Source organism: Monodelphis domestica, chromosome 1, assembly GCF_027887165.1.
Source record: "Monodelphis domestica isolate mMonDom1 chromosome 1, mMonDom1.pri, whole genome shotgun sequence".
Taxonomy (NCBI): domain Eukaryota; kingdom Metazoa; phylum Chordata; class Mammalia; order Didelphimorphia; family Didelphidae; genus Monodelphis; species Monodelphis domestica.
In genome coordinates, this window is record NC_077227.1 from 594,495,412 (window position 1) to 594,517,801 (window position 22,390).

The window sequence follows — 22,390 nt, forward strand, 5'->3', positions numbered from 1 at the left end:
ATTCGTCCATGAAGTCTCCCCAGATTCTCTCCAATCTAGATAGTCAACACACACTCCCTGACGGACACTCACCCTTGTCAGGAGTGATTTCTCCCGTCTTTAAAACCTCATAACTCTGGGTGCTTCCCTCGTGGCCCTCGCAGGTTACTTATCTAGTTGTCATCTGTATGCTTCTTATTGGAGCTAAGATGTTAGAGACAGAGACAGAGAAAGAGAGAAACAGAGACAGAGACACAGAGAGAGATGCGGAGACAGAGAGGAAGAGAGACACAGAGAGAGAGAGACAGAGAGAGAGACAGAGACACAGAGAGAGATGCAGAGACAGAGAGGAAGAGAGAGACAGAAAGAAACATAGAGAGACAGAGACACAGAGATGCAGAGACAGAGAGGAAGAGAGAAACAGAGAGACAGAGACACAGAGAGAGATGCAGACAGAGAGGAAGAGAGAAACAGAGAAAAACAGAGAGAGACAGAGACACAGAGAGAGATGCAGAGACAGAGAAGAAGAGAGAGACAGAGAGACAGAGACACAGAGAGAGATGCAGAGACAGAGAGGAAGAGAGAAACAGAGAGACAGAGACAGAGACAGAGACACAGAGACAGAGAGGAAGAGAGAGACAGAGAGACAGAGACACAGAGAGAGACAGAGACACAGAGAGAGATGCAGAGACAGAGAGGAAGAGAGAAACAGAGAGACAGAGACAGAGACAGAGACACAGAGACAGAGAGGAAGAGAGAGACAGAGAGACAGAGACACAGAGAGAGATGCAGACAGAGAGGAAGAGAGAAACAGAGAGAAACAGAGAGAGACAGAGACACAGAGAGAGATGCAGAGACAGAGAAGAAGAGAGAGACAGAGAGACAGAGACACAGAGAGAGATGCAGAGACAGAGAGGAAGAGAGAAACAGAGAGACAGAGACATAGAGAGAGATGCAGAGACAGAGAGGAAGAGAGAGACAGAAAGAAACAGAGAGAGACAGAGACACAGAGATGCAGAGACAGAGAGGAAGAGAGAAACAGAGAGACAGAGACATAGAGAGAGATGCAGAGACAGAGAGGAAGAGAGAGACAGAGAGACAGAGACACAGAGAGAGATGCAGACAGAGAGGAAGAGAGAAACAGAGAGAGACAGAGACAAAGAGAGAGATGCAGAGACAGAGAAGAAGAGAGAGACAGAGAGACAGAGACACAGAGAGAGATGCAGAGACAGAGAGGAAGAGAGAAACAGAGAGAGACAGAGACACAGAGAGAGATGCAGAGACAGAGAGGAAGAGAGAGACAGAGAGAGAGAGAAACAGAGACACAGAGAGAGATGCAGAGACAGAGAGGAAGAGAGAGACAGAGAGAGAGAAACAGAGAGAGACAGAGACACAGAGAGAGATGCAGAGACAGAGAGGAAGAGAGAAACAGAGAGACAGAGACAGAGACACAGAGAGAGATGCAGAGACAGAGAGGAAGAGAGAAACAGAGAGACAGAGACAGAGACAGAGACACAGAGAGAGATGCAGAGACAGAGAGGAAGAGAGAAACAGAGAGACAGAGACAGAGACAGAGACACAGAGAGAGATGCAGAGACAGAGAGGAAGAGAGAAACAGAGAGACAGAGACACAGAGAGAGATGCAGAGACAGAGAGGAAGAGAGAAACAGAGAGACAGAGACAGAGAGAGTCAGAGACAGAGAGAGATGCAGAGACAGAGAGGAAGAGAGAGACAGAGAGACAGAGACAGAGAGAGACAAAGACACACAGAGAGATGCAGAAACAGAGAGGAAAAGAGAGACAGAGACACAGAGAGAGATGCAGAGACAGAGAGAGAGACAGAGGAAGAGAGAAACAGAGAGAGAGACAGAGAGAGATGCAGAGACAGAGAGGAAGAGAGAAACAGAGAGACAGAGACACAGAGAGAGATGCAGAGACAGAGAGGAAGAGAGAAACAGAGAGACAGAGACAGAGAGAGTCAGAGACAGAGAGAGATGCAGAGACAGAGAGGAAGAGAGACAGAGAGACAGAGACAGAGAGAGACAAAGACACACAGAGAGATGCAGAAACAGAGAGGAAAAGAGAGACAGAGACACAGAGAGAGATGCAGAGACAGAGAGAGAGACAGAGGAAGAGAGAAACAGAGAGAGAGAAACAGAGAGACAGAGACACAGAGAGAGATGCAGAGACAGAGAGGAAGAGAGACAGAGAGACAGAGACAGAGAGAGACAAAGACACACAGAGAGATGCAGAAACAGAGAGGAAAAGAGAGACAGAGACACAGAGAGAGATGCAGAGACAGAGAGAGAGACAGAGGAAGAGAGAAACAGAGAGAGAGAAACAGAGAGACAGAGACACAGAGAGAGATGCAGAGACAGAGAGGAAGAGAGAAACAGAGAGACAGAGACAGAGACAGAGACAGAGACACAGAGAGAGATGCAGAGACAGAGAGGAAGAGATAAACAGAGAGACAGAGACACAGAGAGAGATGCAGAGACAGAGAGGAAGAGAGAAACAGAGAGACGGAGACAGAGAGAGTCAGAGACAGAGAGAGATGCAGAGACAGAGAGGAAGAGAGAGACAGAGAGACAGAGACAGAGAGAGACAAAGACACACAGAGAGATGCAGAAACAGAGAGGAAAAGAGAGACAGAGACACAGAGAGAGATGCAGAGACAGAGAGAGAGACAGAGGAAGAGAGAAACAGAGAGAGAGACACAGAGAGAGAGATGCAGAGACAGAGAGGAAGAGAGAAACAGAGAGACAGAGACACAGAGAGAGATGCAGAGACAGAGAAGAAGAGAGAAACAGAGACAGAGGAAGAGAGAAACAGAGAGACAGAGATAGAGGGGAAGAGGGGAACAGAGAGAGACAGAGACACAGAGAGGAAGAGAGACAGAGACAGAGAGAAAGATAGAAAGAATTGGAGAAACAGACAGAGAAAGGAAGACAGAGACAGACACAGAGAAAGGAAGACAGAGACCCAGAGACAGAGAGATATAAATGAAGCATTTACTGTACTACTTGTGTCCTAGACCCTGCCTTCAGGAATTCAACATGCCTATAGGAGAATGTCATACATAAAGGGGTCTTTTGTATGTTAGCCTTCCTTATGTCTTACATGGCACTGAGCACAAGCCTTTTGCAGGGAGATACATTAAAGCTGAACTGAAATATCTTTAGAGCTTGCCCCTGCTCACGTGTTCTTCAGTGTTTTGTTCTGACAGAGAATTGACCCTGGCTTCTTAGAACCTGAGTGCAGTTCATCCTCTGAGAGTTCTGACCCAGCTGGAAAGGCTCCCATTACATTCCAGAAAACAGACTGCTTGTTTATTTTCTGAAGACTAGCCTAGGTTTGGTACAGCTCATTGCTAGGTTGTACATGAGGTCAAGAAATTTTTTGACAAGGCACCTCTTAAAACATGAACCCAGAGGGTTTTTAATACTCATACCTCAAAGTCACAGACACCCAACAAAATCAGGGATTTTTGAAGTAAGAATGAGGCATAAGAAAGACACATTAGCCCCAGTCCTTATATTTCTACATTACTTTGTGTTAAAACTTCATAAATGGCAACCCACCAAATTTCCAGCTCTCCAAACCCAACTCTCTTCTCTTCTCCTCCTCTCCCTCTATCTTCCTCTCTCCCTCCTTCTGTCTCTTTCTCTGTCTGTCTGTCTCTCATTGTCTCTCCTCTTTGTTTCCCTCCCTCTCCTTATTCTTTCCCCTCTCTTCCTTTGACAGAGGGCAAGGACAGAGCCCAAGAGAGGGAGATGGGGAGCTGGAAATGCAAAGCTCAAAGGAGGTTACAGTTTACTTTTGATTTCCATTCAGTTAATATACTTAGCATCTATATGAAGTGACTGAATTCTTTTGGGGTTACACTGAGAAGGAAAGTAAGAAGATTGGGGGATCCTCATGGGTGGAGCCATAAGTCATAAGACTGATGAGTTATGTTTGGATGTCCTTCTTATCCTACACTTAAAATACCCAGGGCGCAAGGGAAGGCTAGAGTGACTTTCTGCACAAACACCATTTTTAGGACCACCTGGTGGCTTGGGCAGGTATGGTACCCCGACAAACCCACAGCCCCTGGGTAGGACTAGTTGAAATCCCTTTGGGTCCTTTGTGGGGTAGGGGTGGAGAGACAAAAACATCTCCCATAATAACCAAGTGTTGATGGCAAGGGAGGAATTGGTTAACCTGGTCAAATCTCCAAAAAGGGTCTAGGGAGACAGAGGGCTAGAGTAGGAGAAGGGGAGTAGGTAGGGTCCTCTCAGCCCCTTCTATACACTACTGAGTGAAGTAGGAAATAGAGCTAGATACTACTATATGTTTCCTTATACAGTGTAAACATTAAAAGCTATTTGCTCCAATTGAGAAGACTTCACAGTGCTCCTGCTTTTAAAACATCAGAAAGATTTGGGTGGTTGGGTAGTATAGTGGAGAGAGTGGAGCCAGGAAGACCTGAATCCAAATCTAGCTTCACTTGCTATCTGTGTGACCCTGGGAAAGTCACTTAACCCTGTTTGCCTCAGTTTCCTTATCTGTAAAATGAGGATAAATAATAACACACCTGCCTCCCAGGGTTGCTGTTAAGGATCAAATGAGAGAATAATTATAAAGTGCATATTCAACATAGTGCCTAGTACATAGCAAGCACTTCATTATTATGATTATTTGTTATTATTAAGAGAGGGCTTACCTCTTGACTCTGCTGATTCTAGGCTCTCTATTCTATGGGGATGGGAGTTGATCATTTGTCCTTGATCCTGGACTAACTGCTTCCATGAATATCTTGGTCTTATGTTTTACCTTGGCAAAGAGGTTAACCTGAATTTTCTTTCTTTCTTAAATTTTTAAACCCTTACCTTCTTTAGAATTGATACCAAGTGGACAGCTGGATAGCTCAGTGGATTGAGAACCGGGCCTAGAGATGGGAGGCCCTAGGTTCAAATCTGACCATAAATCCTTCCCGACTGTATGACCCTGGGCAAGTCACTTAACCCCCATTGCCTAGCCCTTACCACTCTTCTGCCTCGGAACCAATACACAAAAGGTAAGGGTTTCAATAAAAAAAAAAAGGAGGAGAAGAAGAATTGATACCAAGTATTGGTTCCGAGGCAAAAGAGTGATAAGAGCTAGACAAATGGGGTTGGGGGGCTTGTCTAGGGTCATAAAGCTAGGAAGTATCTGCGACTATACTTGAAGCCAAGATCTCCCATATCTAAGCCTGGCTCTCTATCCACTGAGCCACCTGGCTCCCCCGACCCTGAGCTTTCAAAGGCTATGCCAACAGAGTCCAAGCTGTGGCAAGGGTCTTCCACACTGGGAAGACCGAGTATAATTAAATACAGATGCCATGTGTAAGCACCAGCCTGGTTAGTTTAGAGGATCCTCACTGGAATTGGGGTAAGGTAGGGAGCAGCTACAGTGATGCTCCAAGTCTGACGGCTAGTTACAAAGAAGCTGTGATGTGTGTCAATAGAGCTAGTCTGACCCCGATGAAATGACTACATCTTCAAAGTATAAAGTCACAGGAGCTGCCCCTGGAGAACGCTGTCCCTCTGCCCAGGGATTTCCTCTTAGCTGCTTTCTCAGGGACGCTAATTTCTGGTCTAGTCCCTGGGCTTCCTGGCTGCCCCTCCGCTCTGTTTGCCTATTCCCATCTCCACTGTGGACCCTCCAAGAATGGGGGCAATAACACTTTGGACGGGTCCCAGGTCTGGATGGAGGCGAGATAGACCCGTGATTGCCAGGGTTATGAAGTTTCTCTTGGACTCCAAAAGGACTTCAGGAGCTGGCAGTGGGGCTCATTAAGGAGGAGGTCCCCAGTTGTCTGAGGATGCAGAGGATGAAGTGTTGGGTCTGAGTGTCTGCGAGCTTGGTTCATAAAAGGGGATGGAAACAGGGAGTCTTGGTTATTTCAAGACAGAGCACGTGTCAAAGAGAGGGAGCGTGCGTGGGCATCTCTGGGTCATTTAAGGGAGTGTTTTGGGCATGAGGGCACGGATACCCAGAGGGTGCAAAGGATACCTTTGAGGAGTGGGGGCAAGTTTGAGAATGAAGGCAGCAGGAAGAAGATGAGCCCAGCTCATGTCTAGCAGACTGGTAAAACTGAGTTCACGCTGGGCTTTAGTGCCAATCCCTACAGAGCAATTTTTATATTGGGGGTCTGTGATGCCAAGGCAATTTTTATATTGGGGGTCTGTGATGCCAAAGTAGTAGCAGGTGTTATATGACTGAGAGACGCATATTACAGACCCTACCGGAAACAATACATCCATTCAGAAAGAGCACACAAAGTCCATCCAAAGTTCATATCAAAGACTGACTCCCCGGGATATGGATCTAGCCTCTAGAACGAAATATTCCTCAGGTAAATTCTTGGTCCAAGATGGTCCTCTGATCTGAGCCCTAGAGGCCGCCCAAAAGATAAGATAAACCTGATCTCTAACCAAAGGGAAGAAAGCCAATTTTCCCTATTCTAAGATTATGAGATACCTTTGGTGGTGACAACCATTCATTCCCTGGGGCTTTCGTTCCTCCTACAGGATGGCCCATCTCTGTTTTCCAGACTCTTTCCTTCCCACAAGGTCAAAGAGCAGAGCGAAGGATTCTTGGCAAAAACTTTTAAAGCCCCGAAAAGGTACTTCCAGCCTCTTAAGGCAGGAAATGCCTCATGTCTAACCAAGCCTTGACATTGGATGGAAATGAAGGAGCCAGTGGGGTGGGGATGGAGAGGCTGGCTGTAAGGCATTTCATTTCCAGAGTGTTAGTGCTGCAGGCTTCTTGGAAGCCCTCAGTCTGGAATGCTCAGGCAAAGAATCTTTGCATCTTCCCTTGATTTGAAAGCACATCTCTTCCTTCCGACTCTTTGTGGTCTTAGAGCCTTTCCCTAGGATGCATGAGACTGGTGTGACCCTAAACCCCTCTGAGTCACAGAGAAGGACTTTCTAGTTTTATAACAAGTGTGTACGCATAAAAAATCCCATTTAAAGCCATCTTTCATTTCATTCCCTGCAGGTTTTATCCAAGGAGGTGGGTGGTTTTTGTTTACCTCTATCGGTCTCTAAGGAATAAAGGTGGCATCCAGACCCTGCACCTGGAGGGGGTTCAACATCTGGTTGATGGCGGTAACTGTGCTGATAAAGCCCTCCATGTCCAGTGCACTCACCTTGTTAGCCTGGTAGTATCTGATGAGAGGTTTGTCCCAAATGCCAATCTTCCACCTGTAATTGTTGCACGCGGGGACATACATGCAGTTAATGTTCCCCAACTCCTTGTAGATCACACTGAGGTTGCCCCTGCAAAGAGAGAGAAGGAAGGACATTGGACATTGGGTTTCTAGAGATGTCCGAGGCATTGCAGGGCTGTTGGGTATGGGGCCCAGAAACCCCAGTCAAACACCAGGTTCTGTTTTCAGAACTAAGGAGAAAACCCCAAAGCTACAAAACAGATAGGAAGGGAAAGGAATAAGCATTTCTATGGCACCTACTATAAGCCCTTTTTATAAATGTTATCTCCTTTGATAACCCTGGGAGTAGGCTCTGTTATGAATCCTATTTCCCAGTTAAGGAAACTGAGGCAGGCAGCTGTTAAGTAATTTTCCTGGAGTCATATAATGAGTGTCTGAGGCTGGATTCCAAATCAGGTCTTCCTGGTTCCAGACCCAGCATTCTATCCACTGTGGTGTCTTGTTGCCTTTATTCGTTTTCTTTTCTTTTAAAAAAAATATAAATTGGTGTTGTATTAAAGGAGAGAAAGTTAGTACTCCCCTTGAAAAGGATGGAAGAGGTCCTGGTGGCCTTAACAACACATTTGGTTAAGGCACCTATTCTGTGGCATCTAACCATGCCACGATCTAGGACAATTCTGAGGGACTTATAAGAAAGATGCTATCCACATCCAGAGAAAGAACTGTGGGAGCAGAAACGCAGAAGAAAAACATATGATTGATCACGTGGTTCCATGGGGAAATGATTGGGGATGTTGACTTTAAATGCTCACTGTATTGTAAATATTAATAATATGGGAAATAGGTTTTGAACAATGATACATGTAAAACCCAATGGAATTGTTCATTGGCTCCAGAAGGGGGGTGGGAGGAGGGGAGGGAAAGAAAATGAATCATGTAACCATGGAAAAATATTCTAAATTAATGAATGAAAAATGAAAAAAAGAAAAATATTACAAATTAAATAAAATGAAAAAATAAAAATAAAATCAAGCTAACAAAAATGTGTGTATATATACGTGTATATGTGTATAAATTGCAGAGGCCCTCTAGAGAGTGCACACAGTATTTTTTTTTAATTTTTAAAATTTTCTCCCCCAATTACATGTAAAACAATTAAAAAAATTTTAAGTTCCAAATTCTCTCTCTCTCCCTCTCCTCCCTCCCTCCTCTTCCTCCCCGCAGCCCGAGACAGTAAGCAATCTGCTATCGATTTTACATGTGTTTTGAAGTGAGATTTGATTTTATAAGAGCCCAGTCTGTGCACAGATTATCTTAGGAAAATATAAAATGGATCAAGTGAGGTCCAGAGGCCCAGAATAGGCAGGGAAGGCAGCCGTCTGCCTGGTCTGATTTGGGGGTAGGTTGCTAGGAAAGACTCTTACCCAACAAAATTGCCCAAGATGTCTGAAATTATATAGTTGGGCATTTATTTCTTTAGGACAAACATCCTCCACTTTCTACTTTCCCTTTTAAACCAAAGACTTCTGGCCGGCAAGTAGGTAGTAGCCTGTTAAGTGTGGCTTCGTGTGGCCAAGTGTGAATTAATTGTCTTATTAGATTACTTTGCTCCTTGACAAAGAGTGATAGGAGCTCCAGGAACTCTGGTTCTCTTCTATCTGAGCAAATTCGCTTACTGTACCAAAGCTCAGCAGAAAGAAAAGGCTCTTCTTTAAAGCCCAAGGCCTCCTGTGCAGGGAGACGGAGGAGGAGGAGGAGGAAGAAGGGGGGGAGGGCTATTAACACCCTACAGGGACACCCAGGAGACTGTGTTCTAGCAGATTTTTAGCCCGTGAAGTACAGGCTGACCTTGCCTAGTTTTGCTGGACCCCGTTTCTTTTCATCTTTTTAGAAATCCTGAGGAGAGTGCTGGCCTCAGAATTTCAGGATCCTGTTCTTGCACGTCTTTGTGCCAATAAGGGCCTGCCTCCTCTATATCTCCACTATGGGGCCCCTTTTGCCCTAGTTAGCCCCGAATCTTGCGGAAGTGCTCTGTTCGTGGGTGAGATAATTGTTCCTGAAAAATAAAAAATAAATTTTAAAAATTAAAAATGTTTAAATTTTTAAAAAATTAAAAAAAGAATTCTTTATTCCCCAGTGTGTGTTTGGAGAAAGGATGGGTTCGGGTCCTAATCATGGTCATCTTTAGGGGAAAAAAAAATGTCATCCTTTTATGCAGGGAGGAAGGCTGTTCTGCAGAGAAATGGGTTTTGTGGTAGGCCTCCCGGTGGCCCCAGCCACGGTTGCCCAGAATCGAGCTCAGGAGAACCCAAGTCCCCGGATCTCCCCCCAACTCTCCCCCTCGTCCCCTGCTCCACCCTGTGGGTTCCACTTACTTGCAGAACGTAGCATCCTCTGGGCCGAGGGTCCGGTAGATACAATTATCATCTTTACTGTTTTTCCCTTGGCCAGACACCATCCCCACCAGGCCCAGCAGCAGGATGGCCGCCATTAACAGCTCCATCGAAACCTGTGGCGAGACAAGAACTTAGTCTTGGGGAGCCCGTCCGGCCCTGGGAGGGAGCTGGACTGAGACAAAAGGCACCTTCTCTCCTGGGCTCTCAGTGGCTGGGGAGGCAAACAGTGCAGCTGGGCCTGTGCCAACCTGGATCCGGCTCGTGACACCCTGGCCTGGCCTGCCTCCCTCTGCCTGGGCCCTTCCAGGGCAGGTAGAGTTCTGCTGGGACTGGCTGCTCTCCCAGAAGGCCAAGGCTCTTATAGAAGCGCCGGGCCTGCCCCCAGGCCTCCCCTGGCTGGGAGGCCCCAGGCCAGTTCCGTGCTTGCTCCGCTTTCAGGCAGCAGGGCACAAGCCCCGCCTACTTCTCTCCAAGCTCATGACCCTAGAGTGGGTGGCAGGGAGCAGGGAGGAACATTCCCCGGACCCAGGCACTTTTCTCCATCCTTTAGCTGCCTCATGGGGTTCTCCCCATTCACTTGTCCTTGATGCTTCCCTGGCTGGGAGGGCAAAGTGGAGTAGGACCAACAACTCCCTTTGGGGGGAAGGGGGTGCAGCAGAAGGGCTGGGGAGGGGAGGACCTGGTTTCAAATGTAACCTCGAACGCTTCGTAGTTGTGTGACCCTGGGCAAGTCACTTAACCCCAATTGCCTAGCTCTTACCACTCGTCTGTCTTGGAACCAATAGGTAAAGGTTAACAACAACCACAAAAATTAAAAAGAAACACCTTTCAGATTTTCCTTTCTCTGACCCATCCTTCAAGATGCTACCAGATTAATCTCCCCCTAATATAGAACTCAAATCATGTTACCCCTTTGCTCTAAAACCTTCAGTGCTCCTTCTTGTCTCCTGGACTTGAAATCAGGAAGACAGGAGTTCAAATCTGGCTTCAGACATTTCACTGCGTGATCCTGGGCAAGTAACCCCAATTGCCTAGCCCTTGCTGTTCTTCTGCCTTAGAATTGATACTAAGACAGAAGGCAAGGGTTTCAAAATGAACAAACAAACAAACAAAAAGGCTGTTGTGTAGCTGGGTGGATAGAGAGCCCAGGTTTGGATTCAAGACTAACCTCAAATACTTCCTAGCTGTATGACCCTGGTCAAGTCATTTAACCCTTAATCCTAATTGCTTAATCCTTACCATTCTTCTGCCTTAGAACCGATTCTCAATATCTATTCCAAGACAAAAAGTAAAGGCTGAAAAAATATACTTACATATAAAAATATAAATAAATGTAAAAATAAAAATTTAAATTTAAAATATATTTTGTCATATTTTATATATTTATTTATATATGTTATACTATACTATATGTGTATTTATAATATATATTGATAATTTATGTTTCTAATATTTATTTTTTATTTATTATAAATAAAAATATATTGTTCCTCACATCCTAGGAGGTAGGTGCTAGCTATTATTAGCCTTACTTTATAGCTGAAGAAACTGAATCCGACGTTAAGTGATTTGCCCAGAGTCATGCTATGACTCTATGGTCAGATTTGAACTCAGTTCTTCTTGCCTTTAGCCTTCCAGGCATATCCACTGTGCCATCTAACTGCCCCACGAAATGGTCCTAATTCTCAGTGAAAAGTAAAAGGCTCTTTTCACCCTTCTGCAAGGTGGGTTTGTTTTTTTTTATTAATTAAAAACCCTTACCTTCCTTCTTGGAGTCAATACTGTGTATTGGTTCCAAGGCAGAAAGAAGAGTGGTATGGGCTAGGCAATGGGGGTCAAGTGACTTGCCCAGAGTCACACAGCTGGGAAGTGTCCGAGGCCAGATTTGAACCTAGGACCTCCCGTCTCTAGGCCTGACTCTCAATCCACTGAGCCACCCAGCTGCCCCCTATGCAAGCTGGGTTTTTGAGAAACTGAGGGTCCATCAAAAGAACTAGACGTCAATGAATATGCAGCATCTAGTTTTGTACCCAGAGTTGGGCTTTGGTCCTTACCTGTTCTCAAGGAATTTATAGTTCATTCAAGAGACGTAGGAAGGTTAGTTAATTAAAGTAATCCACAGACCTCCAAACTGGGAAGATGGTTTTCATATTCCCTTTTTTTAGCTAAAAAATTAAAAAGACAAACGCGCTGCATGTTTTCTTCATATGGAGCTCTTTTTTGGATTTTGGATTAAAAAACATATCAAGAATGATCCTAAGGGAGGGCCCAATGAGCACTGGGTGCTAGACAAGTGTTGAGTTGAATTTAAATTCAGCGATTGTCTAGCCATTCTTCCTACTAGAGTTATAAAGGGAAGATGTGGAAGGGAAATACTGAGATGCCATTTTTAATTTTTATTTCCCATCCTTCTATGAAGATTGAAGATTGTGTAAGAATGCAGAGGGACTCGGGAGTGCTGACAAAGTCAAATAGGGAGGACGGATGTGGGACCTTGAATTAAATGACTTTCCTGCTCTGGCCTGTGAGTGTAAAATCCCCTACCCCCTTTTATAATTAATAATACCTTTATGATTATTTTAACAACACGAATAACATTTAATAACATTTAATAGCAATTAGTCTTGAGTTAATAGTCAAATAATAGTTTGCTTTATAAGAATTATAAACATTAGCTAAGAAAAATGCAGTTTAGGGTGGCATCAAGCCTTCTTTACAGACATTTTGACCCTAAGTCTATAACCCAAGAGTTTCCACTTAGCCCACCACACCCTCTCTGTGTATGACAGGACATTCAGACAGGAGGTGAAGGGCTGCTCTTGGGTGCCAACTGACCACCATCTAACTGCTGACTCCTAGTTATGACAATCATAGTTGTAAGCAGAAAACAATTCGACTCTGGCCCTTATTGCAGAGGTCTTAGGAAGGCCAGAAACCCAAGGTTACGGCCCATAGTGATTATTTTTGTACTTTCCAGCTTAATCAGCACTTGTGCCATTAATTAAGAACTGCCCATGTGAAAGATTTTGCATCCATTCTTTTGTAATTTTGATTGTATTTTTTGTCACTGTATCACCAGATTTCTCTGCATACAAAAAGCTATCTACTAAGTCTCTGGTTTTGATCTTAACCAGAGTCCGGCTTTATTGTGAAATTGGCCACCTCTCAGTAAACCTATCATTTAGCTTGGAGACTGAATTGGTGTGGCAAATTTTCACCACAGACTTCAGTTTTACTTATCTGTAAAATGGGAGCGTTGGGTTTAGACCAATTCTAGGGTATCTTTCATGTCTGACATTCTGTAAGTTCTCCTGATCTCCATATTTAAACCAAATACATAGAAGTAAAAAAAAAAATGCTTGTCTATTAAAAACTACCAAACTCACTAAGACTTGGTCTCTTCATCTGCAAAATGGGGATAAGAATATGTATACTACCTACCTCATTGGGTTGATGTAAGAAAAACACTTAAAAGTACCTTAGACATGTCAGCTTTTATTAAGTATTATTGGTACTTATTAAGTACTGATCCTTTCCAGTCCAGACGTTCAATTTAGAAATGGCATTGTAATGATTGCTAACGATGAATTTCAGTGTTTTTTTGTTTGTTTGTTTGTTTTAGAGGAAGAATTTCTATTTTCTCTTTGTGATCCTGTGGAAATTTTAATTTATTTTTCTGGATTCAGCAAAAACTGTACACTCGTGCTTCAGTCAGCATAGGGGGTGAAACATGTTCTACAGAGGGGGAACCTGAGATGCGAAGCTTTGCAAAAGGGAGCCAGAAAGAAGGGTGGCAGAGCCAGAAGGCCCCCCTCCATCAAATAATCAGGCAGAGGGGTTATTTCCCAGGATGCTAGGTCACTCACACAGTTTCCAGAGGCTTGGCTTCCCTCCGTGGACTCTGTCCCCAAACTAATGGATAGATGCTCTTTTGAGCCGAAAGCCCAGTGCCCATTTGCCTCTGGGACGGACCTTCTCACCGTAGGTACTCAGTCATCCTATCCTCTGGCCAGGGAGCACCTCAGCATCCCTCAGGCCTGCTCTGGAGGGACCCTAGCAACGTTGGAGGCCACTGGGGTCTTTTCTCCAAGTGTCTCCACGGATGGTGGCCCAGAAGCCAACCCCTGAGGATGCTCTCTGCCACTCTACAGACCATATTAATGAACCCATCTGCCCTAGGAAGGTGCTTATGGCTAAATTCATGGACTTAGGGGAGAGGAAGAGCCACGGTCAGCATAAGGAAATACATGGTGGAGATTTGGAAGTATTTTCAGACACGTTTGTCCCTCCTCCAGGCTCTGCAGAGCTGACCTTTATAGACCTTTTGTGGGAAGAGAAGAATTGAGCCCAAATTAGCGACATATTTACTAGTGCCTCTTCAAAAGAGTTCAAGGCCCCTTATTATGGACATGATCACTCTTTCAAATAGACCTGAAACAGGGAGGATGCGGGGATAATTCTACATGTTTCATGCAGGGGGAAATGGCGAGGAGATAGAGTTTTATTTTCTAAGCCTATTAGACATAAGGATATAGAGAGCTCGGAGCTCCTGACGTCCAGCATCAAAGGATTTGGAGCTTATTTGCTCCCACCCTATCATATCACAAATGGGGAAATAGAGGCCTATAGAGAAGAGGCCTGCTTATGATCCTGTAGATAAGTAGCAGAACCAGGATTTGAATCCAAGCCCATAAATATTAAACCCATACTTTCTGTCTTAATATCAATCCTAAGATGGATGGGGGAGGTTTAAGTGACTTGCCCAGGGTCACACAGCTAAGAAATGCCTGAGGCCACATTTGAATCCAAGTCCTCCCAGCTCCAGGCCTGGAAATTTATGTAATATGTGCCACCTATCTGCCCGTCAGATATATATCTACACACACACACACACACATTTAAAATCTTTGAAAACTTAAAAGTACTAATACAGTCTTTGGCTCAACTGAAGCTCAAATTTTTTTTTCCCCACCTACTTTGGCAACCTGTGCTCATTCTCTGTCTGTCTGTCTGTCTGTCTGTCTCTCTTCCTTACCTTCTGTCTCAGAATCAATACTATGTACTGGTTCCAAGGCAGAGAAGAGGCAAGGGCTAGGCAATGGAGGGTAGGTAAGTGACTTGCCCAGGGTCATACAGATTTGAACCCAGGACCTCCCATCTCTTTGCCACGTGTCTTGATGTTTAATTTTTCCGAGCTCTACTAGCTTCTGACTGAAGACTCCTAAATCAGTCTCAGTTAGCAGGGAGGAACAATCCCTATAACGTACCCAGAGCAGAATGGCAAGCGATGGTGGTGGCAAAGGGGATTTGGTGTAACAGTATGGTCTCCAGTCGGCAACCTGGGTGGCAGTGTAGGAGCTGGTCCAGAGAAGGTGGAGATACCCTTCTCCCCACCCCAGAGAACCACAGTTTGGGCTACTGTAGACTGAGGTGGGCGGCCTACCAGTCAGGTGGCCAGTGATGAGGAAAGGCCCCTGAGAACCTGTGTGACAGTTGGTCGTTGGTGGGGCAGTTCTAAGAGTTCTACAAAGATTCTCTGCATCCATGTAGTTGGTTTGGAGAGGGAAGAGGTGGTGTGGCTGTCAGGAGGTCTGGCTCCTAACCTAGAATACTAGGAAAAGAATAGCGGATGGGTTTTCTAAGTATCCCACCCCCAAGAGCCCAGGTTGAAATTTTCCCACTGCTCAAGGGATCTGGAGGGAGGGACAGAGAGAGAAAAAGAGAGAGACTCAGAGAAAGATCCAGAAGAGGAAATGTTTAGATTAAGAGACTCAAAGAGAGACAGAGAGAAATGGAGGGAAGGACACAGAAATGGGGAAAGAGAGGCAAGACAAATGGGAGAGAATTGAATTGAACTTTGCTTGCTCTGAAGGCAGTGAAAAATCGTTTTGTTCATCTGCACCATAGAATTAGAGAAGGGATCGGGACACCTGGGCTCAAGCCCTAAGCCCTTAAGTCATCACTGGCCAAATGGTCACTCCATCTCACAGAACCCCACAGACTTTTCCTTTCCTCAAAAGTGACTGAGGCTGTGACAGGTCTCCTTATTCTCAAGGCTTAGGATCGATCCCTCTCTCCTACCAGCCCCCCAAATAACCAACCTGAGGCTTAGGACTCCCCCTTTTTAAGCACTCAGAAGAGATAAACTCACTGAAAGTCAGTGACTGAAATGGGATGATCTACAGAGGGGGTAATTGAGAAGCAACACTTTGTAAAGGAGAACCATATTGATAAACTTTGTTGTGGAGTGGATGAAGGGAGTGGGGGGAGGGAAAAAGGGCAAGAGGGGTCCCCAGCTTCTGCTCCCCATTTCCACACTCAGTGGTCCTGGAGAGGGCACTTCAAGCTCCCTCTGTGTAAGCAGAGCAGGATGGACTTTTCCCCACAAGTCCTTTCTGCTCGTAGGCAAGTTCCCTCAGGGCCAGAGAGCAGGAATGGCCCTTGGGCCAAGCAGTAGGCATGGACATAGATCCTGTCCCAAATACTCTAGCCCCTCATTCCATTTGGTGGTTTGGCTGGCATCCTACAATCCCTCAGACTTTAGGGTATAGGGTCCTGTCCCGGACCCCTCTGGGTGCGGAAGTTCACTTTGAGAGAGCCCCCTGGTAGGCAAAGGCCAAAGACCTGGTAGCCTTCCCTAACCTGTCCGATTATCAATCATCTCCCTGCCCAGTGCTCCCGCTTTCCTGGGGCAGGGACATTTATTAAGTGTAAGCAGCTTTTGTCTTTGCATTTGCCCATTCCCCTGACCTTGGAGACCGTTAGTTTCTCTCTTTGTCCCCGCCTGGCTCGGCACAAAGCATCTCCCTTATCTTTTGACTCAGAAGGTCTCTTATTCACAGTTCCTTTGACTAATAATTTAGTTAGCTGCAGGACCTCCTACTCCAGGCTGCCCTACTTTGTTTCTCTTCTGGATAAGCCAGTTAGCTGGTAGTATAAAGGGTTGTGATAGAGAAATTATGTTATCTATTCAGAGACCAGGATTTGCCTGAGGAAAAGAGAGAGAAGAGAGAGCGGGACACTGTGGAATCTTCCTTGTCATGTCCTAAGCCAGCCAGCTGATTTGGCTAGGCCTGGTCTTTTTAAACTGCTTTTTTACAAATTCCAAACAAAATTCTGTTTGGCTCATACGGTATGCCTTCACACTTCACACTGCTCAGCTTTCCTCCCCAAGCCTGTAGAACCCCATCCTGCCACCCCTGTCCTGGGTGCTTAAGGGAAAACAACCCTATTTGGGTTTTGTACTCGATTTATCAAAACTCATGAGCTCTGAAGAGATGGAATGGGCAACATTTGGTTTCTCATCCTCCCCCCAAATCTACAGATGAAAGGGGTGTTCTACAGATGGGGAAACTGAGGTATATAGGGATGTGACATAACTTTTTTATAAGGATGAGAGACTGGCTTGTAGTATATACTCTCTCCATCTAATAATCCCAGCCTGAGCTGCTAAAAAGAGGACTAAAATGAAGTCTGAGAGGTTTAGAAACTCAAATGACACTGGCATTTTTGTGGGGCATTTGGGGAAAGAAGCACTGGGAGCTAAACAGTTATGGGGAATCAGCCTAGAACCTAAGAGAGTCGGGGATGGAATATTCTGCCTTCTCTAAGTTGTTCAGAAGCTAAGAGTGTATGGATAATGAATATCTGGAGAGTTAGAGCCATTCCATCAAAGTCTTGGAAGTAGAGAATCCAGGGCAGAAATCCAAACCTGCCAAATGGAGTATCTATTGGGAAGGAGGCCAGCAATCAGGAACTGGTTAACCTTGGGTGGATGAAGTTGAAGGAGACCCACTGAGGAAAAGAGGCCCCCTCTTCTATGGCTTGAACCCGGGCACCATTTTCTTTTAATGGTGAATTGGCCAACATGTGCTGGCCATGCCTCCCCAACCCCTTTTTTTGTCCTCAAAAGGACCAGTTTTCTCAATGTCCTATATAACAATTATGGGATTTGGAGGTTTCACAAAAGAATCAGACAGACCAGAAAAGTGTAAATCGACCTTTATTATGGCACATTTTAACTCACACAGGGGAATGCCCAAGGCACCTTGGGGAAACATGTATTATGGGGCAGGGCACCAGGAGTGGGAAGAGGGGACCACAAAAAAAAAAAGGTTATAAGCAGGGAAGTTGCTGGAACCTTGGTGTGACTTTGGACCACACCAGGAAGAGAAGGAAGGAGATCAGAGATGGTGCCTTGGAAAGGCCATACTCAGACTTAGCCTCATATCTTCAGTAGACTCTCTTTTGCTTCTAGCCAAGGTGTGGGACAGCCTGGGAACTGTTACCTCAGACCACAGGGCAGCTCCCAAGGCATAGGTCTTGTGAGGAGCTCAGAGCATCTGGTTGGTTTTCCATCTCTGATGTCACAGGCAAGGAGACACTAGATGTTACCCAGAGAATAAATAGGGAATATAAGCATAAAGTAATGGAAATTTCCAGAAATTAGACAAGAAGAAGGGGAAGGTCTAAAACAGAGGCAGCCTGCTGCAAATGAACCTTATGGGTCTCAGACCTATAAGCTCTAGGGTTTTTTGAGTCTTGCCCAAGGATTCAAAAACAGAATGCCCTTCCCTCTCCTGTGATACTTTCAAAGTTTCAGTCTGGTAGAATCCCAGTGATAGAAGGTCCACACCAACATAATGGTATGAAGGTTTCCTACAGGATCTCAAGTTCAGTCTTCTAAACTGTGACTCTCCCAACTGACTGTCATGGAAGAATGGAACACCAAGGTGCACACAGGCTTGGTCTGCATGTGAAAGACTTCTTTGGCTATTCCCTCAAGTCTAGGATTTCCATGAATGGCTTAAGCAAGGGTGGGTGGTGGCTGATTGCCCTGGTACTTCTCAGATATTTTGGGAAACCTTATTTAGGAAATGGGGTCTGGGGCAACTGGGATCAAATGAGCCTAGGGAGAGGGGAAAATGAAGCTTGTGATGTGAGTGTACGGTAGAAGCCAGTTATAGCTGGGAGGTACAGTCCAGCTGCCGTGTTTGGCCCTTGGTCCTCTCCACTTATGTAATATCTGTGGTACACAGGGGTGTTCACTTGCATTTGCATCTATCCAGGGTCAAGGTCTGTGCTGCTCCAGAGACCAGATAGCAGCACCAGAAATGGAATGATCAGTGAGGAAAGCTGTGGTCAGATCCTGATTTTCTGTCCCTAGAGGAAAATGCCTTGAGCAGGACAGAACATATCTAATGAGGTCCTCATTAAAAATGTATTATTGGTCTCAATACAGGCCATCCTCAAATATAAGCTGAATCCCTAAAATGAAGTCTCTTTGAAAGAAACAAAAGGATATTATAGGCAAACACTGAAAAAATAACACCAGTTATAGGCCATGTTTTGTTTTTATTCAAGTCAGATTTGAGAGGAAACTGTGATTGTCCAGATGACAGTCCCACTGAGGCATAGTAGAAAATGGTGGCCATGTTGCCTCAGGCTGTTCTGGATTGGAGGGAAAGGGAGAGATCCTGAAGAGGGGCTCCAGAATGACACAACTGAGGTAGTAGCAGCCAGGGACAGAGGACCACTTAGAAATAAGACTTTCTTAAGGAAGAAGTGACTCTGCCCCTTTCTTCCAGGAAGTAACATCCCCTCCCTGGTTCTGGTATCAGTACTCTAGGAGAAAGCCTGGTTGCCCTGGGCTGGTTTCTCTGCCCATGACTATTCCACCCAAGTTGGCTCCTTCTGGACTCTGCTCTGAATGAGCAGCACACCTGATGTTCCAGAACCAAAGGAAATCCTCCAACCTCAGCAAATTGTCCAACATACACATCCATGCACATCCAGTGGGCATGAACATGCCCATAGAGATGGTCACTTTCCTGTCCCAGAGAAGCATTCATAGGGACATTCCCATAAAACATCAGCATACAGTCAATATACAAGTGTACATGGATATGGGTGGTATAAATGCACACATTTACAACATAACTAAACAAGGAACCAAAGAAACTTTTTAAAAAAGAAATTTTATTTTCCCAATTACATGTAATATCAATTTTCAATGTATGTTTTCAAACATGATGAGATCCAAATTGTCTCCCTCAGATTCCTCCCCACTCCCAGAGATGGTAAGCAATTTGATCTAGGTTATACATGTGTTATCATGCAAAATATATTTTCATACTGGTCATTGTCATAAGAGAATACTCATATAAAACCAAAAACCTCAAAATAAAAATTAACTAATGTGAAAGATAGTATGCTTTGATCTGCATCTGACTTTTAAACAAGTTTCTTGCCAGTGGCAGTGCCAACCTCCTCAGACAAATGCACAATTTTTGGTGCCATGGTATAGTGATTTCAGCTCCCTTTCCCAAATCTAAGCCAGTCGTCTTCTGGGTTGATAAAATCATTTCAATACTTCAAGGATCTGTGATTGCATCAGTATGAATAGTCCCTTCAGATCACAACTCAAAAGGAACTTAGTATGAGTCAGCTACAAGAATTTCTGAGTCTGAACCAAAAGTCATCACCCCATAGCCAAACTTGGTGATGAGTGTCCTTGAACCTAGTCATCTAATCTTTGGACATAAGACACATAGCCCATCGCCAGTCCCGTACTTGAAGCCTTTCTAGCTTGGTAGAAACTGTCAGTGCTTGCATTCCACCGGCATGGCCTTTGAGAATCCAGGGTCACCTCCACACCACAATGAAGTATCAAAGTAATTTAATGGAGGATCTTTGAAATCAAACTCTTAAGAAATGGTTGGAAGCCTCTTCCACTTCCTGGGTAATTTAATAGAACCCCCTAGATTTCAGGGAATAAAAAAATTCCTTAAATCCAGCTCTACAGGGTTTATTGATCATACCTGAACCACCAGTTGTAACCACAGAAAGGATACAAGGACATATGCACTAACCAACTCCAGCAGCCACTCAGTTTCTCAGCAGTCTGTTTTGGTCCCTGAGAGGCAAAATATGTCCAGAAAGGTCTGAGTGGCAACAGCGGTTAGGGGTAGCAGTGTTTTATACTCAGGTGGGTAATGGCAGCCTCTCTGGAGCTTCATTTTTCAAAAGCATTAGCCTAGGGTAAGCAGGGCCCCACAAAAACTTCTAAAGATGCCAACCATGAGTAAAGCTAGATAAGGACACACACAGGGGTTGACAGAGTTCCTCTCATGTCACAGGAGGCATGCTCATGGATTGCTCAGTCATGTTTCTGTCTACCTGACCCTTTCCTCCTAGGGGGACTGGGGAGGATGCCTAGACTGGTCGGGCTGCATCATTCCATACTTTGAATGATGGTAGGCAGCCACAGAGACTATTCCCAAGTGTGTTGTATTGGGTTTATTTTTCTTTTACAAAAGCTCATCATTACCATAGACATAAGGATATAGTAACGTAGGAATTCTTAGCAATATCCCAAACAAAGGCATTGAAAAAATATGCCTAAATGTTTAGTAGAGTTATTGTCACTGAGGTATCCCAGAAAGGATCCCCACCAGGAGCAAGAATTCAAAACTGTGTCTAGTCCAATCATCTTCTCCAGTCTTCCTTGGGAGTGCTCCTCAGTTTCTGCCACTGCCTGGAGAAACTGCCTCACATCTACAAGAATGGGTATGGTGATGTCAGTCCAAAAGAAGGGATACACACCCTAGATTATCTTGTCAGAGAAGACATAAATGGTGCCTAGGGTCACCCAGGATTTTTGTCCACTGGGTTGGGAACACCAATGGAAATCTTTACCCAGGGCTGGTTTAGGAATATATGACAGCCCCAAAATTTATGAAACCAGTGACATACTGAAAATATATCTCCTTGGTCAGGAGAAACCAACAAATATTGGTACTCAAGGTGCCAAATTCCATCACGTCCTTGTATTAGGAACTATTCTTCCTTTTTGGATGTCCTTTTGAGAGGTACCTTCAACCCTTGGACATTGTGAATCATGGGACCCAGATCCTATCGTGCTTACTGTACCTACCATATAGCTCTGGCTAATGTAAGGTGTGTAATGTAATGGTCACTATACATTCAATATGGGAATTACTGGACTAACTGGTTCTTTATCCTAAGGCATCTGGAGGAGGATCTAGCATTCACTCCAATATTCAGGGTGACCATAAAACCATATCTAGTACCAGACCTTTTCTACATCCCACATTGCAGAAGAGTGATCTAGGGAACCTGTGACACAATAGGTCATTTTATTAATACCTAGGTAGTCTTCAGGAGATAGACCTGGGTGATTTCATACCACACATCCCAGTCCTCTTGTGGGAAGGGCTTTACTTAGGTCTTCAGCCTGGTCCCTTAGGACCTTCCTACCCATCATTAGGGCTTCCCATTCCTTTGGTTCTTCTCGCTATATCTCTACTGACCTTTTGTGGGAGAACTGTTGTCTCTGCACAAACAAGGTAACCCTAGTCTTGTCTCACTCTGCTTAGAGGAACATACCCAAACTAGTATCAATGCATCCCCAACCTGTGCTTAGACTGTCTGAGAAGGCCCTCTCATTCTCCCCTTACAGGGTCTACTCTGTTTGTTGGGGATCAGTCTGGCTAAGTTGAGATGGTCATGAGGGCATCAATTGGTCAGGAAACAAGACCCTCCTCTTACTACCTGACCACATGCTACTCTACAGCTTGCTTTTTCTTTCTTTTTGTTTTTCTTTCTTTCCCTCTTCCTTTCCTTTCCTTATTTTTGAACTCTGAACTTAAAAAACAGCAAACATGCTGCAGAATTCTTAAGTTATTGGGTGCGGCCCAATAGCTATTGAATATCTTCATGGTCCTAAATATAGGACTCCCTCATTGGTTGTGGTGGGGATGGAATATCGAGGCAAAAATTTTCAGAGCTGCTTTCC

The 22,390-nt window shown here is 44.8% G+C and overlaps 1 protein-coding gene and 1 pseudogene across 1 annotated transcript in view; one reads left to right on the forward strand and one right to left on the reverse strand.

Annotated features, from left to right (window-relative positions):
• Positions 1-15,134, reverse strand: part of PEBP4 (phosphatidylethanolamine binding protein 4) — a 304,435-nt gene extending 289,301 nt beyond the window's left edge. Inside the window, exons 1-3 of the mRNA XM_007476487.3 lie at positions 14,841-15,134; positions 9,553-9,686; positions 7,157-7,286 (exon numbers count right to left, since the gene is read on the reverse strand). Coding sequence (XP_007476549.1) covers positions 7,157-7,286; positions 9,553-9,686; positions 14,841-15,119 — 543 coding nt within the window. The 5' untranslated portion in view covers positions 15,120-15,134. The remainder of the gene's footprint in view (positions 1-7,156; positions 7,287-9,552; positions 9,687-14,840) is intronic.
• On the forward strand, positions 7,724-7,843 carry LOC130456777 (U6atac minor spliceosomal RNA; annotated as a pseudogene).
• Positions 15,135-22,390: the final 7,256 nt, after the last annotated feature.